We start from the raw sequence: 14,363 nt of genomic DNA on the forward strand, positions 1-14,363 counted from the left end.
CACTTTTTTTTGTGTAAGAAATAGTTTAACGGATACCTCGAAAGAGTCGAAAAACACTGTAATCGGAAGATCTTTAGAACATAATAAATAATAAGAGCAAAGGATTACCTCCGAATAGTTATTTTATTATTTTTATTATTTTAAAGCAACATGCTTCGTCTTGCTTCGAGTCTTCCAACAAGCCAACACCAGGTGTTTGTTTGTGTAGGTGCTTATTCCTGTACCACCAGTTTCTAACCCCACGAACAAGCGCCATCAAGTTTGTCGTTGAATTTCAGGATCTTGTTAGATGAGTATGGTGGTCTTCCTCAGTTTTACTAATCACGTGACCTTATTCAAGCTTCTTTTACTATCAACTTTAGTGCCGCCGGCCACGGAGCATTAATGACGTTGTTCACATTTTGGACGACACGCGTTTAATGATTTTCAAGTTTTGAGCAAATAATCTATGTCATTGGGCGGAATAACGGACCACGAAGGCAGAGCGATCCGTGTAATGCATATGATATTGAACGATATTGAATTACATTTAATTTCGTTTGTATGCTCCAAGCCTCCAACACTGTATACATGTTGCTTAATCTATTGGTTTTTTTCCAAAAATAATTATTACAATAACAAACAATGACGACGGAATAATATGCAATGTTCTCTGTTGTTGTGCGAGGGATTCACCATCTAAATAAAATCTTCGTACACTTTAACGACTTTAACCAAGAGGTTTTTTACGCAAATTTTATGCAGAAAATTTTTAGCCAAAAGTAGACGCTTATTACCGTGTGGTCAACCCCTCTTTGTTATGCACGCTGCCTATGGTAACATTTCCGTTTGTTGACTGTTGGGACGACCCAATTAATGCATGTTACCGTGCAACCGCAGAATTTTCAATAGAACTCCGTGCATATGACTTGGACATTTTATATGTCCGATGAAGATTTAGTCAATAGTCAACCTTCAACGATTCCTAGGGATTTTACTTGAAGGGCGAAGCTGACATTGACTTTGGCAATTAATTGAAAGAAAATTTACAAACAGTAAACAATACGTCGCCAGGACAATCAATCAAACAATCATCACCACCAAATTGAAAGAGTTCTACCAAATGATTACGCTGGGAGGTGATGCTGAGCTGGAATTCGTCGATTCGCTTGATCCGTTCAGTGAGGGCATCGTTTTTAGCGTGAGACCACCGAAAAAGACGTGGAAGAATATCTCCAATCTATCTGGAGGCGAGAAAACTCTCTCTTCGCTGGCCCTCCCTCGTCTTTGCTCTTCACTATTACAAGCCGACACCACTGTACGTAATGGACAAGATTGATGCCGCTCTCGATTTCAAAAACGTCTTGATGATCATCGCATTAACTCTTGAAAATTAAGTGTTTTCTACTACTTAATTAACTTGTTTAACTAAACTGTTGACAGCACAGTTGACACAGTGAGTGATGAATTCACTGTAGACTATTAATAAAACAGTCATGATCTAATTTATTGCAACAAAAGAAAAGGCAACACAGCAGAACCCCTTTGAGAAACCAAAAACTGGTTAATGGCTGACACGTGTAACAAAATAACAAAGTCTGCATTAATTATTCCGTGTTACGATTATACCCGAGAAATAAACTATCTACACTTAATAATATATTTGTCGTGCTTACGCGTAAGGTGATTTCAGAGTTGGAACAGTCAGGATAATGAATTCATAAATAGATTACTGTCAACACAGATTTGAAACTCAAATGGAACAAGAAAATTATGCACAACAGATGGGAAATATCTAACCAATTTGTCACTCTTCCATGGCCTGGTAAATTTAAGCTTGTCCTTCCAATCCGGCATCCGAAGACGATCCAGGCTGTAAGATGGCAATCTCGTTAGAAATCCCCGATGCACCCAGAAACGACACAGTTGTTTGATGTTCAACATCTTGTCGTAAAGCGTGCTGACTAACTCCTGCTGTAATTCAGAAAATAGAATTTAATTAATCACTTCCCAAATGAATAGGTCAAGTGCTGAAATTTTGATGAGGGATCAAGATAATTACGGCAGTGTGTGAAAAAATTTCAAGACGGTTTTGTTAGTCATTAAAAATTAAGAAGCGCAATTTAAATAATCAACATCCGTCAACATCTATCTAATCCTCAATGATATCCAATGTGGAAGAATATGCAGAACAATAAAACAAACAGAGTATAAGTTTTCTTCCTTTTTCATACTACTTAGATAGTACTAGCACTAACTGACGGAAGGAGATAACGCGGATTAAGCTCCGCTGGGCGCTGGACGAGTGGTCCAGGACTGGCGTTCAGGGGTCCAGGGTGGTCCATGACCACCCACTAATTTATAGTTGCCGTGGTGAGTGGGTTGGGATAGAAACAGAAAAAAAAATACGGCGGCGTTGCCAAATTAATTTATTTCCATAATAGATTTATACGCAGGCAACGCAGCTTGAAAGTACGCACACCGTCCGTATCAGAACACCGTATCGTCCTCCATTTTCTTGCCTAGATGGCACGTTGCTGAAAAGTGAGAACCCCTCATTTTTTTTCTCCCTACCCTTATTTGACTCCTTCTTTGTACTAATTAGTCTTTACAAGTCTCACCCAGGGTTGTAGAAGTGATTCTTGAGAATGCCCATGGTCTTTATTTTAGGTGAGTCCTTTTATTTAATAATTTATATGAGCTCACTTTAATCACAATCATCTCTGATTTTCCCAAAGATTAGGGAATTTGGTGGAAATATCTTGAGAATAATTGGGCGTGCCGGATGGGATTTTGAGCAAGAAACCCCCGCCAAGAATTCGAAGATGGAACCTCGGGTGGAAGATTGGTTCAAGAAGCACTTTAAATTAAAAAAGAAGATTGAGAGAAAAAGCATTTATTCCCAAAGACAAACCCCCCCCCCCAAAACAAGAAAAAAGCATTTTCCACAAGAGAAACCCCAAAATAGCCCCCAAGAAAACCGCCAAAACAAGACAAACATTAGAGAATTTGCAAAATGAAAATCATATCAGGGGGGAATGTGGACAAAATTAAATTTCAAAATCGTTCAATCTTCGATTTCCGAAGAGCTTGATGGATTTTTGTCCTCGAAGTCACTCCAGTCGTCTGAGTCGTAGGTAGAGCATCCGGACGAAAACGAATCAGTCATGTCTCCAAGGTCGTCATCTGAATCAACAGTAGGCAGGCCTCTCTTTTCCATTTTCTTGAAGCGTTTTGCCCCCTCAAGTCTTTGCAATGAGTTCTTGCGCTTTACTTGCTGCTTTTCAGCTGAGCTGGAGCTGGACTCGCTACTCACTAAAATAATTAATTCAGTAAATTTTTTCTTATTCATTCAGGCTTAAAATTTTTTACCATCACCATCATTTGACTCCTCATCCCCTTCCTCCTGCTTTTCTTCATCCAGTTTCAGAGAAACATCATCTTCGGGAACAGCTTCATGCAGGTAAATAATTTTATTGTAGTAAGGAAAATATTATGTAATTTTTTCACTTACCAGATGTTTTGTTAGCATTTTTACATAGGGCATATAGTACATGCTCCACGGATGGTGAATGAATCCACATCTTGGGAAAGAAAAAGGTATGAATTATTTCATTCACAGTTGATGAATAGTTGGCCTACTTACTTCTGACAAAAGTACGAGTTTTTGGGAACTTCATTAGTCTCCACCTCCAATTCTGGATTTATCTCCAACTCCATTAAGTTTTCCATGTTGAATTTGTGAAGTAGTTTAAGATTTTATTTTATCAGAACAGAAATACTAATTAAAAATGTTTGACCCCTCCTCTATTACTCTGACGATGATTAGTTTTTTCAATACAATTCGTTAAAGGGCAATTTTTTAAAAGTTTCAATATAGATGCATGGGCAAGGACATTCGACGGTAAGTGCTTGTGCGTGACCTTCCTCAAACGAAACATGCCTACTGCGCACCCGGTAGTCATACCAACAAAAGAACGCAAAATGCGAAATTTGACATAATTTGCATTTTTCCTGTTGCTGCTATTAACATGTCCCAGAGATGTATCAATAGAAAAATGAACAATGTATTCAACGAATTATTACATCAATTTGTGTAATTCAGTTTTCGTAATTGCGCAGGTGCTGGGTGCATGCGATACCTACAGTGTGCAATCTAGTTATGAAGCCACTGCATATTTCTTAGTAATACCCCTTAAGGCATCATGAATTTTTTAGTTTATTGAAAGGTGCTAAGTCGTCCCGATTAAATCTTCGACTGATGGTAATTTATGTTCTCTGTCTCAGATAGGAATCATCCGATTTCTATCAGAATGTGAGGGACATCAGGATTACTATGAGTGTGACCAATATCCTGATAGAAACGCGACACGCACTGATGGGTAAACTAACCAAATGAAAATCTTTATGTTTATAGCAATCCGGTAAGGAATTTGCATAAGCTAGATAATAAATGTGCATGCGGCAATTATCAATGCTTACCTACAAATATGTAAACACAATCACACCAACTCATGAACTAGTGTTAAGTGCACATTGTTTATTTATCTAAAGTTATCTATGGTATAAGTTAATAGCATTAAAAGGAAGAAATGCAAATTATGTGCCAGTTGTCATATGCCAGTATGTTATTGGCTTTGTCACGAATACGGGGGGCTTTTAGGTTGAGATTTGGAGCTGACATAATTTGCCTTTTTACTGTTGCTGCTATCAACTTATTCTAGATATGTAAATATAGAAAAATGAACAATGTCTACAACGGAGTAGTCCATCGATTGGTGCAATAAAGATTTTATAATTTCGCAGGTGCACATAAATAAACGCAATCAGCCCGCTAGTTAACAAGTTAATGCACTTTTGACGGCAATAATATATATTATATAAGAAGGCACATGTTTACATATATTAATAGGATTGAATATCGTCAATATTTTTCTTAGCCGAATTTTCCGTATCAACATAAGGGAATGAATAATCAATATTGCACGCTGATACTCATCCAGCATATCCAATATCCACCTTTCTTTTTTCATACACGAATAATTTTAATGTTTTGATTTTTAGCCTATTAGCGTCTCAGCAATCAAATTAAAAATTAGTAGATTGAAAACTACATTTAAAAAAAAATAGCTTGTCATACATATTAGCAAACCGATTTTGACAACCATGTCAGGATGGCCGAGCGGTCTAAGGCGCCAGACTCAAGCGCAAGCTTACTGGATTTAATCCGGCAATTGGAATTCTGGTCTTCGATAGAAGGCGTGGGTTCAAATCCCACTTCTGACAGATACTTTTTTAGACTAATTACAAGAAGGATATTTGCAAGTCATTTTTAAATTAAAAATAAGGTATTATCTTTAATCTACGTTTTTCATACTACAGTTTATATTGAAGAACCCCTTCGTAAAAAAACAGGATGCATTCCTTTTTGCTCGCAGTCTCACACCCGTTTTGACAGTAAATACTGATATACCCTTGGGGTGGGGGGGTTGGGGTGTTAAAACATGGACTACTCTAATTAAGGACGGGACTCTTCGGCATTTCCTATGTCGGCCATGTAAATTTTTTTCCCGGAGAATCGAAATCAGAATAAAAAAATAAGTATTTAATTACCAAATGCTCTTATACCTAAAATTTATCTTCGTGGAGATATTTCAATATTTTTTACTGAAAATTTGAAATAGTGGGAAACACCGGTGTCATCTAGGAACCAAACCTCATAAGCTCTTGTAAGTTTACAAGCAGATACCCATTGCGTGCAAGAGAAACCACTCTCTTATCTCTATTACTCTGACATAGCTGCCTAACTCTCCTTTACCTTCTAGGTTATATTGGCAAGAGCTTAGGGTGCTTTGTTGCTAGAGGGCACCGGTGTTTCCCACTTTTACCCTTACTGCTGAAAGTAAAATTACAATATCTTATTGATTAGTTAATTTTACTTAGATTTATCTACATAGTTAGAATCAGCGAAAAAAACTGAATATTTTTTGCATTTTTATTAATTTTTTCATGAAAATAGCCCACCCGACTAGCTTTAACACGGCGAGATAGGCTAAGAGTCCCGTCCTTTATTAGAGTAGTCCATGGTTAAAGGTCACGCCTATTGCACTCCGGGGTCCGGAGCGCTCTAGTGTCATAAGTGGCTATTGCAATCCGGAGTCCGGAGTCCTCTAGCGACAAAAGTGGCTATTGCACTCCGGAAATTTATGGCGACGAATGGCAAATAACGACTGATTCTGTGTTTAACATAAATATCATTCAGCCTGAGTTCAGAGTCTGTCTTTCATTCAAGCTTCAATTATAGTGTGAAAGAAGAGGGAGTTATGCACTGATCTGTGGTTTCACCTTTGTTACAATATCGTACAACAGGTCAACAGCATGTGATGAGTTTTTGAGATTTCCCCAAATGAAAAACAAACCTGATGCCTTCAAGAAATTAGTGTTTGACATTTTGAAAAAAAATGTATCATGTTTGAAAAGTGAGATTTTACTTATTTCATCTATAAAAGTTTTAAGGTTTGCAGGATTAGGGGTTTTCGCTATTTCTTTACGTTTACGACCTGATCATGACTTTATATCACATAAGAATGTTCCTCGATATCATTTAATAATGAAAGAAGTTGAGTGTGTATAAACAAAAACAGTAGGTTTACTTTCTACTCAAATTTAACACAATATATTTCACATAATCAGTTCAATTCTGGGTGTGTATACATGAGACTACATAATAAGGTATTTATTTTTTACATTCGTGACAGAACCATTCGTCATCGTCGAGGGGAGATAGATGTTACAAAATACTGGTAGTCAAAAAGAGGAGTGGTTAACTTTGTTTATGATTATCTCCGCGGCGTTGGAACCTAAAGCAACCCATCATCAAAGGACAAGGCGTTTCCATATTCCGCTCTTAAAGGATCTTTGATTGACGCCGCACCATGTGCCAATTCTTTCCCCTCTTAAATCAATTACTTTTTCATTGTCAGTTCATTCATGTGATGACAAAGCACCGAGTGAAACTGAACACGAAAATACCAAGTATTTTTTCGCACTCACAATTCAGTTAAAATGTCTTTTGATATTCTCACTATAATAAAGTAAACTGCAATTGCATGTTAACTTAGTTTTGTATTGTTTTGTTTCAAGATATGAAAGACGTGTTTAGCTGTTAGTTTATTGGAATAAGAGACACGGGCATTGCATGGTTTATAGCGTGAAATCAGCTGAATCACACGTTACGTGTCAATCAGCAGAAATAGTGAGTTGCTGGTCAATGCGTTTGAAGGTCACAAAGAACCCCTCGAAGCCCCGTTCTGAGAACTCCGGCTCGACCTTCAGGCAAGTAGGGGGGCGACAGAGGGTGACTCACTATGTCGTGTGTTTATAGCGTGTTTAACAATCTAAATTATTACTTTGAATTTAATGATCTCTGTATAATATAGCTGAATCCCACGTTACGTGTGAATCAATCAGCAGAAATAGTGAGTTGCTGGTCGATGCGTTTAAAGGTCACAAAGATTAAGAACCCCTCGAAGCCCCGTTCTGAGAACTCCGGCTCGACTTTCAGGCAAGTAAGGGGCGACAAAGGGTGACTCACTATGTGCGTTTATAACGTGTATAAATCCTTACACTGAGCAAATAGAGCGAGAAATTGAAATGGTTAACAAGAAATATCACCCTGAATTAAAATTTTTATAAATTCTACTTTATTCCTGTTGCAAGACACTTAACTATATTTACAATTTGAATTTTAAGGTACTGATTCAATGTTGGACATTGTACTCTAGCTAAGTTAACGATAACGAAATAAAAGTTCTTTGTTCTTTCTATACACTGACTATTTTTATTTATTAGTGATATTCAAATATATTTGATTGTTATAAATACATTTTATTTGAATTTCCAAAGAATTCACATCTAAACCATTCAAATTTCAAAACACAGAAACAGAATGCCATCGGTCGCCAAATGAAAGTACTATATATTTCCATTCCGGAGTGCAATAGCCACTTTTGACGCTAGAGGACTCCGGACTCCGGAGTGCAATAGCCACTTTTGACACTAGAGCGCTCCGGACTCCGGAGTGCAATAGATTTTACCATGGTTAAAATCGTCAAGAATCGTAGTGACGTAGTTTGAACGTTTCTCGAAAGTCTTGTGGTGTCTTGTCTGGTGGGTCTGGTTTTGTTCTGGTTATTGGCACTTGGCAGAACTTTGGCACACTGATATCATATCTTCGTAAGGTAATTATAAACTTACACAATTATTTCTTAGTTGTATTCAAATATCTGTCGATCTAGAGGCAATATAAAGTATTTGTTCATAGGGATAGAAATAGTAAGACATGATGAACACAGAAAAGCTACATATTTATTAGAATAAGTGTTTTATGTGGTTCTCTGTTAAACTTATGTTGAACTGAAAAAAAAAATTTCTTTTGGGTCCATAATAATAGGTTCTACTGTTTGGAGTGTTATCACAACGTGAATTAAAATAAAATGGATGAAAATGAAAAGTTTCTGGAGAGAAAGAGGAAGTTCTCGTCTTCATTTCTTGATCAAGAAATTGAACAGGTTGCACCTCAAAACAAATTTGAGGTAATAATTATCAAATTATTTCATTTAGAATGTTTTTATAATGTCCATGCAATTTAGGCCTAATCAACATATTCAAAATAATTTTTTAAAATATATAATTCATCAGTTTAAACTTTAAAATTTAATATCGTTGTTTTACACCTTTGCAGCAAATAAGAAACATTAGTGAGCAGAAGAACCAGCAGGTGCAACAAATGTTTCTGTCCGTTGGCAAGATGAAGAAAATCCATGCTGTGTTACTGGTGGACAGGCCATTGATGAACACAATCCTAGACAAATCAGAAGAAAAGATTTTAAGTCTAATGACCTGTTTGCGCCATCGTCTGCGCCTGCCGTTTCATTCCAAGATAGGAACCGGTAAACATAGCGTCACGGCCGACGATTGCTTCGAGTTTGACGCTCTCCTAACCTCGAGAGAAATTGGTGGCGCTGGCAGTTACCCGTTTGTCTCAAATAAGGAAGTAACGAGCAACACGTACGAGACCTTACTTCAGCTTATCAACGAATTTGATGCAGCTGGAACCGCAGAGATTTTTCGTCTACTTCTTGAGCGGAGAATCGCTATTCCCTTATTTCTACCGGACTCCAAGAAGCACTATTTAAGGCTATTGAGGCACATTACCTTGCCTGACGGGATCCGTTTAGGAGAAGACAAGACACTGATGCGTGTTGCTGTGATCTCCTGCCGCCAACGGAAAGAGAGTCAAACTACTGAGATCCTCAAGAACCTCTTTCATGTTGAGAGCGTCCATTCTCATGATTTATCAAATGGCTGTAACTTATCCAACACGTCTATTGCTGAAATTGGAAATGGTTTTGTATTACCGAGTGGACCTGGACGTGAAAAAGGTCAGCAGGTTTTGGTACTCCACGTTATTGGGGATTTCAAATCGTTGTGGCCGTTCCTGTACCACTTCGCTGACTGTTTATTAGTCGAAGATTCTACTGTCGAAGAGGAGAGTTTCTGCCCGACGTTTCTCAAGAAAGAAGAAGAAACATCGACCAGCGGCAATTCGTCAGATGTGACGTTAGCCTTTCCATTTATCTGTGTTTGGAAACCTTCGTTAGGAGGAACTTGCTGGAAAAAGACGGAGCTAGGCGGTTTCCAGCAGTTTCGCATCGACGGTCAGCTCGCTGGAATAACTCTTACCATGATAAGAAAAGTGGTCAATATGGCAATGGACAATTTTGAAGCACAGTCCCAGTCTTATTCTAAAGAACGACTGAGTTTGTACCAAATTCCTATTTTGTTGGACGATGGATTCAGCGCGCTGGAGTGCGTGGCACCGACAGAAATCGAACGGAAAATCGCCGAATCAGCTGTGAACTTGGGAGAAATAAAGAAAAACAATTTCCTTTTACAGAAGAACTATAAGCAGCAGGCAAAACACGAGCAAGCTAAACTGGAGCAACGCCTGAACGAAGAAAAGTTGCAAGAAGAAGAAGCAGAGATCAAGAAGTGTAAAGATTTGCGCCGAGCTGATGCCCGCGATGTTCAAAAACATCCATTACTTCAGCTCTTTCTTCATCTGCTAGCGGACCAAGACTCTAGTTCCCGTGTTTTGTCTGTCCGTGTACTGGAAAAAGTTCTAGCCGAACGTGGTAAAGTGGAACTTGAGCCTCTATTGCTGAAGGTTAAAGACATGTACTCCTCGTATGTCGAAAAGCAATCAAACAGCCCAAAGTTTAGCAACGATGAAATTAGAAAAGGAGAATTGAAATCAGCGCAAGAAGAACTTGATTCGGCTAAAAATGAACTGATCGAAAGCGTACTGAACATCGAACACCTGTGGAGAGAACTGAGTCATTTGTACACCGCCATGGAACCAGCAAGCCGGTCAGCGCCAATCAAGAACATTCCTCGTCTGGCCGCTCAGCACTTACTCGATGGATTCTGTCTGGAGCTTCTTGATGGCGACTCCAACATGATCAATCTTGATTGGGTGAATGAAGTTTTGCGTGAACTCAAAATGCTGGTTGGAAACTTGAAACGGGAGCGAATCTTTGTCCTGTCCGTCATGGGCGTCCAGAGCAGTGGCAAGTCGACGTTGCTCAACACGATGTTTGGTGTTCACATGAGAACGAGTGTCGGACAGTGCACCCGGGGAGTCAACATGCAGCTGCTGGCAGTCGAGGGCCGTTCCGAATATGACTTCATTTTATTGCTGGACACGGAGGGAACTCGATCCCCCGAACATCACAGTCTTCCAGGCAGCGAAAAACGCGACAATCAGATGGCTACACTTAGTATTTTACTGGCGGATGCTACAATTGTCGTCACTCCAGGTGAAAATGATGCTGCGATCAAAGAAATCCTTCCTGTCGTGTTGATGGCCTTCCAAGGATCGAAACTGGCCGAAGAGAATGGCGGCCGACTGAGCTCCAGGATGTTTTTCGTTTACAACAGGATTGACACGAGCCAAAAGGACAAGTTGAACAGCATCGTTCAAACTCTAGGAACGTCCCTCCATGAATCTTTTAGCCAAGTGCAAAAGTTGATCGGGAATTCGGCCCACCTCAAGTCGGAGAGCAGTCCGTTCAGGAGCTTCAATCTTGACACGTCACACGCATCCGGTAGTGACGTCTGCATCCTCGGCAACGTCAAGGAGAAGTTTGAGCCACCTGGCGACGTCCCGGATCCAGCCTTCGGTGAAGCTCTTGTCGAGTTCCGGGAGCACATCCATCGACGAGTGACTCATCGCCGTGAGGATGGAACCATCTGGAGAAGTAAGTCGATTGACGAATTTTCAAGCTATATAAAAGAAGTATGGAAATGCATCTGCTCGGCCGATTTCACCTTCAACTTTGCCTCTATTGTTGAATGCACCACTTTTGACAAATTGGATTTCGAGTACAAGACGATTGAGAGAAAATTAGCTGAAGCCTATCAAGATTCCTTTGACAGTATCACGAAGCTAATGATCGAAGAAAAAGGTGGAACGATTGGGTCAACGTCGGAGTGGAAAGAAAACGAAATTACCAACGAAAGTCGAATGTCATCGTTTGAAGCAAAATTACGCGAAGAAATGTCCGAAATTGAGCAAAGTTTGGACTGCGAAATGAAGGAGATTGTGGCAGGAAAAGGTCGAGAAAAGTGGTGTCTACAATTCCAAGAACTATGGAAGGTGAACAAGAAAGATCAAGCCCGGAATTGGATCTTTAGTTTGAGGACGAGTTTCATAACTTTGTTTAATTACGAACACCACGTCGAAAGTTACAAGAAAAAAATGCGCCAGAGAATTAACGAACTCTTCAAATTGAACATGCAAGAGAGCCAAAATGACGAAAGAAATCAAATATTTGAAGATATATTTGACAACATTTTGATTGAGGCTCGTCAAGAATTTCCCCCGAAAGATATCCCTGCTGAAATTGTAAAGGTTTATCAGAACAGTAACTTGATCAAGAAAAGGCAGATTGAAGTAAACCCGACTGTAGACCTTGCTAATTGTGAGAAGCACCAAGAAAAGGATCTTTCTTCCAACTCCAATCCGTCGTTTTTGTGGAACACGAAGAAGTATTTCGACATGTTGTATTCAAAGGTGTTGGGGAAGAAATGCCACCAAAATGTCATCGATTCTTGTCTTGATAGAATTCACTTGATAGTCAATGGAATCGCATGCGGCAAATTACGTTACGACGATAGCGTGGTTTCAAATGTCATCTGTGATGTGGATGCAGCAATCACTGAACACAATGTTTCCTTAAACTCTGAAGTTCATCTGATGCATACCTACGGCCAGGTTCTGATTATCGATCTGATGCAACAAATCGAAACAAGGTGGGAAGTGGAAAATTCTGTATTTGCCAAACTGACGCAGAGGACAGTCAAAGCGGATTTGCGTCACTACTTCATGATGGTTTCCAGAGGCGTGGACAAGACTAAGCTGTTTGCCACAACCTTGGCCAGCGCATTGGAGACGGCCGTCATTTCTGGTAATGTTGTTGATGGTCGTAGTTATTTTAATTGTATTATGGCTTGTAATTTTTATTATTCTCTTTTGTTTTTTAGCTTTCGAAAAAGAAATGGTGAAGAGAACTTCGAACCGGATTCGTAACGAACGATGGTTGCAAGACGCCAGATTCATGCACAAGCACTTGGATCTCCACCTGGTTGATTTGCTGGAAAAGAAGAAAATTTCTGAGGTGCTCGAGTTTATTAAGAAACCAAAACATTTGTACGATGTGGTGCTGGGGCAGCTTATTGCTCAAAAAGTTCCCGGAGTGGATGAAGAATGGCCAAATTTTATCAATCATCTGAAGCAAGCGATCACAAACGCCGCCCTTGCTACAAATGTAGTAAAAGGTAGGGCTCAGAGGTTTGTTGACCAACTTCGGAACGAGTTTTTAAACGGCTACCTGCAGAGTGAACATCTAGCATCAGCATTTTTAATCGATTGCACTGGAGAATATGAGGACTGTGACAGTGAAGGCAAGATGGAGTTTCAAGAGATGTGTCTTAGCAGTTTGATGCAAATTCTGAATGATACAAAATATCCCAACAATCAGCAAGATTTCACTAAGAAACTGAGCCCGCAAGTTGTCAAAAACATGAAGGCCTTGAATGATCCTGCGGCCCTCCCACGTTGTGGTGCAAGTTGTAAGTTGTGTGGAAGTTTATGTATCGAGACTGCCGATCATGACACGAATCTCAGACCACATGATGCAATCCACCAACCGACAGGGATCGCCGGAACCCATTGCAGCAAAAGCCTTGAATTAGTTTCTAGAACGTGCAGTCAGTCGTATGAATGTGATCGCATATTCTTTCTTCACGAAACCGGCCAGCAAGTTCATCAATTCAGAAACTTTGACAAGATCTTTCCTGGATGGAAAAATCCTCGGATCAACGAAGAGTTACAGGTTCGAGAATATATTCTTGCTACTCACAATGAAGACCTTGCCAAAACGTACAAAGTGAAACCTTGCGCTGACATTCCTTCAAGTTTTTTCCGCGATCTGGCCACCGTTAAGGAACAACTCAAGAGAGAACTACAAAACTGACGTGATACCGAGTCCATTCGATTTATAATTACTTGATGAAACGTATGCTATTGAAACGTGATAATGTATACTCAACCTTGGAATGAATAGTGATGATTAATTCTGATTGATTGTTGGTGATGGGGAAACGAAATTTTTAATTTCTGTACTGTGTGCTAGATGTTTTGTTTTCTTTTGTTTTATTGTGTTATGATTTCGTAACCATGGAAAATGTGATCGATGCGATCAGCATTGTGTATGGTGACACAGATAACTAAGAATAAATTCACTCTTTTCTTCTTTTATAATTCGGCCTTCCGCCTTCCTTTATATAATTAAATAACTCAAACAAAAGTAAAAATGGTTCACTCTTAAACAACAACATTTTTTTATGGGTTACCTTTCCATATGATTTAATGCCACGCTTCAAAACTTATCGGGAATCTTATCGGGGATCTCATGAAACTTCGCCGATTTTCCAGTGATTAGCGCATTATTGTCAGAAAGGTAATTTTTGTTTGAATTGGGAGAACTAACTCGAATAAAATATTTTGTTGTATGCGGTTGAGGGAGCAGCCTCCGCCCTCCAGGGCTCCAGTCACCTGCTGGTTAGCTGTAAAAATAGATTTTAGAAAACGAAAACTTTACATCTCATCCTCAATCTCCTGCATTAAGTGTATTTAATGCAGCATTTACCAAGGCTCAGATAGATGGAGGATGTTCTAAGGGCAACCCTCCTCATTCATTTTCAAAAATTAAAGCAATTATTATTATTATTATTTTTTTTTTTTGAAGCAAGATGTTTCG

At 39.2% G+C, this 14,363-nt stretch overlaps 1 protein-coding gene and 1 non-coding gene across 3 annotated transcripts; both read left to right on the forward strand.

Annotated features, from left to right (window-relative positions):
- The first annotated feature begins 4,266 nt into the window (after positions 1-4,266).
- LOC124343970 (interferon-induced very large GTPase 1-like) lies at positions 4,267-13,864 on the forward strand. 2 transcript variants are annotated; one of them, XM_046797361.1, is made up of 4 exons: positions 4,267-4,361; positions 8,432-8,573; positions 8,723-12,509; positions 12,586-13,864. In XM_046797361.1, exons 2-4 carry the CDS (start codon positions 8,475-8,477, stop codon positions 13,575-13,577), a joined length of 4,878 nt encoding a protein of 1,625 aa, XP_046653317.1. In that variant the 5' UTR covers positions 4,267-4,361; positions 8,432-8,474; the 3' UTR covers positions 13,578-13,864. The 2 variants fall into 2 exon arrangements, with proteins under 2 accessions (XP_046653317.1, XP_046653316.1); XM_046797360.1 differs by lacking the exon at positions 4,267-4,361 and adding an exon at positions 8,009-8,219.
- On the forward strand, positions 5,148-5,265 carry Trnal-caa. The gene is made up of 2 exons: positions 5,148-5,185; positions 5,220-5,265. It is a non-coding gene; the product is annotated as a tRNA-Leu (tRNA).
- Positions 13,865-14,363: the final 499 nt, after the last annotated feature.

Source organism: Daphnia pulicaria, chromosome 6 (assembly GCF_021234035.1).
Source record: "Daphnia pulicaria isolate SC F1-1A chromosome 6, SC_F0-13Bv2, whole genome shotgun sequence".
Classification (NCBI taxonomy): Eukaryota; Metazoa; Arthropoda; class Branchiopoda; order Diplostraca; family Daphniidae; genus Daphnia; species Daphnia pulicaria.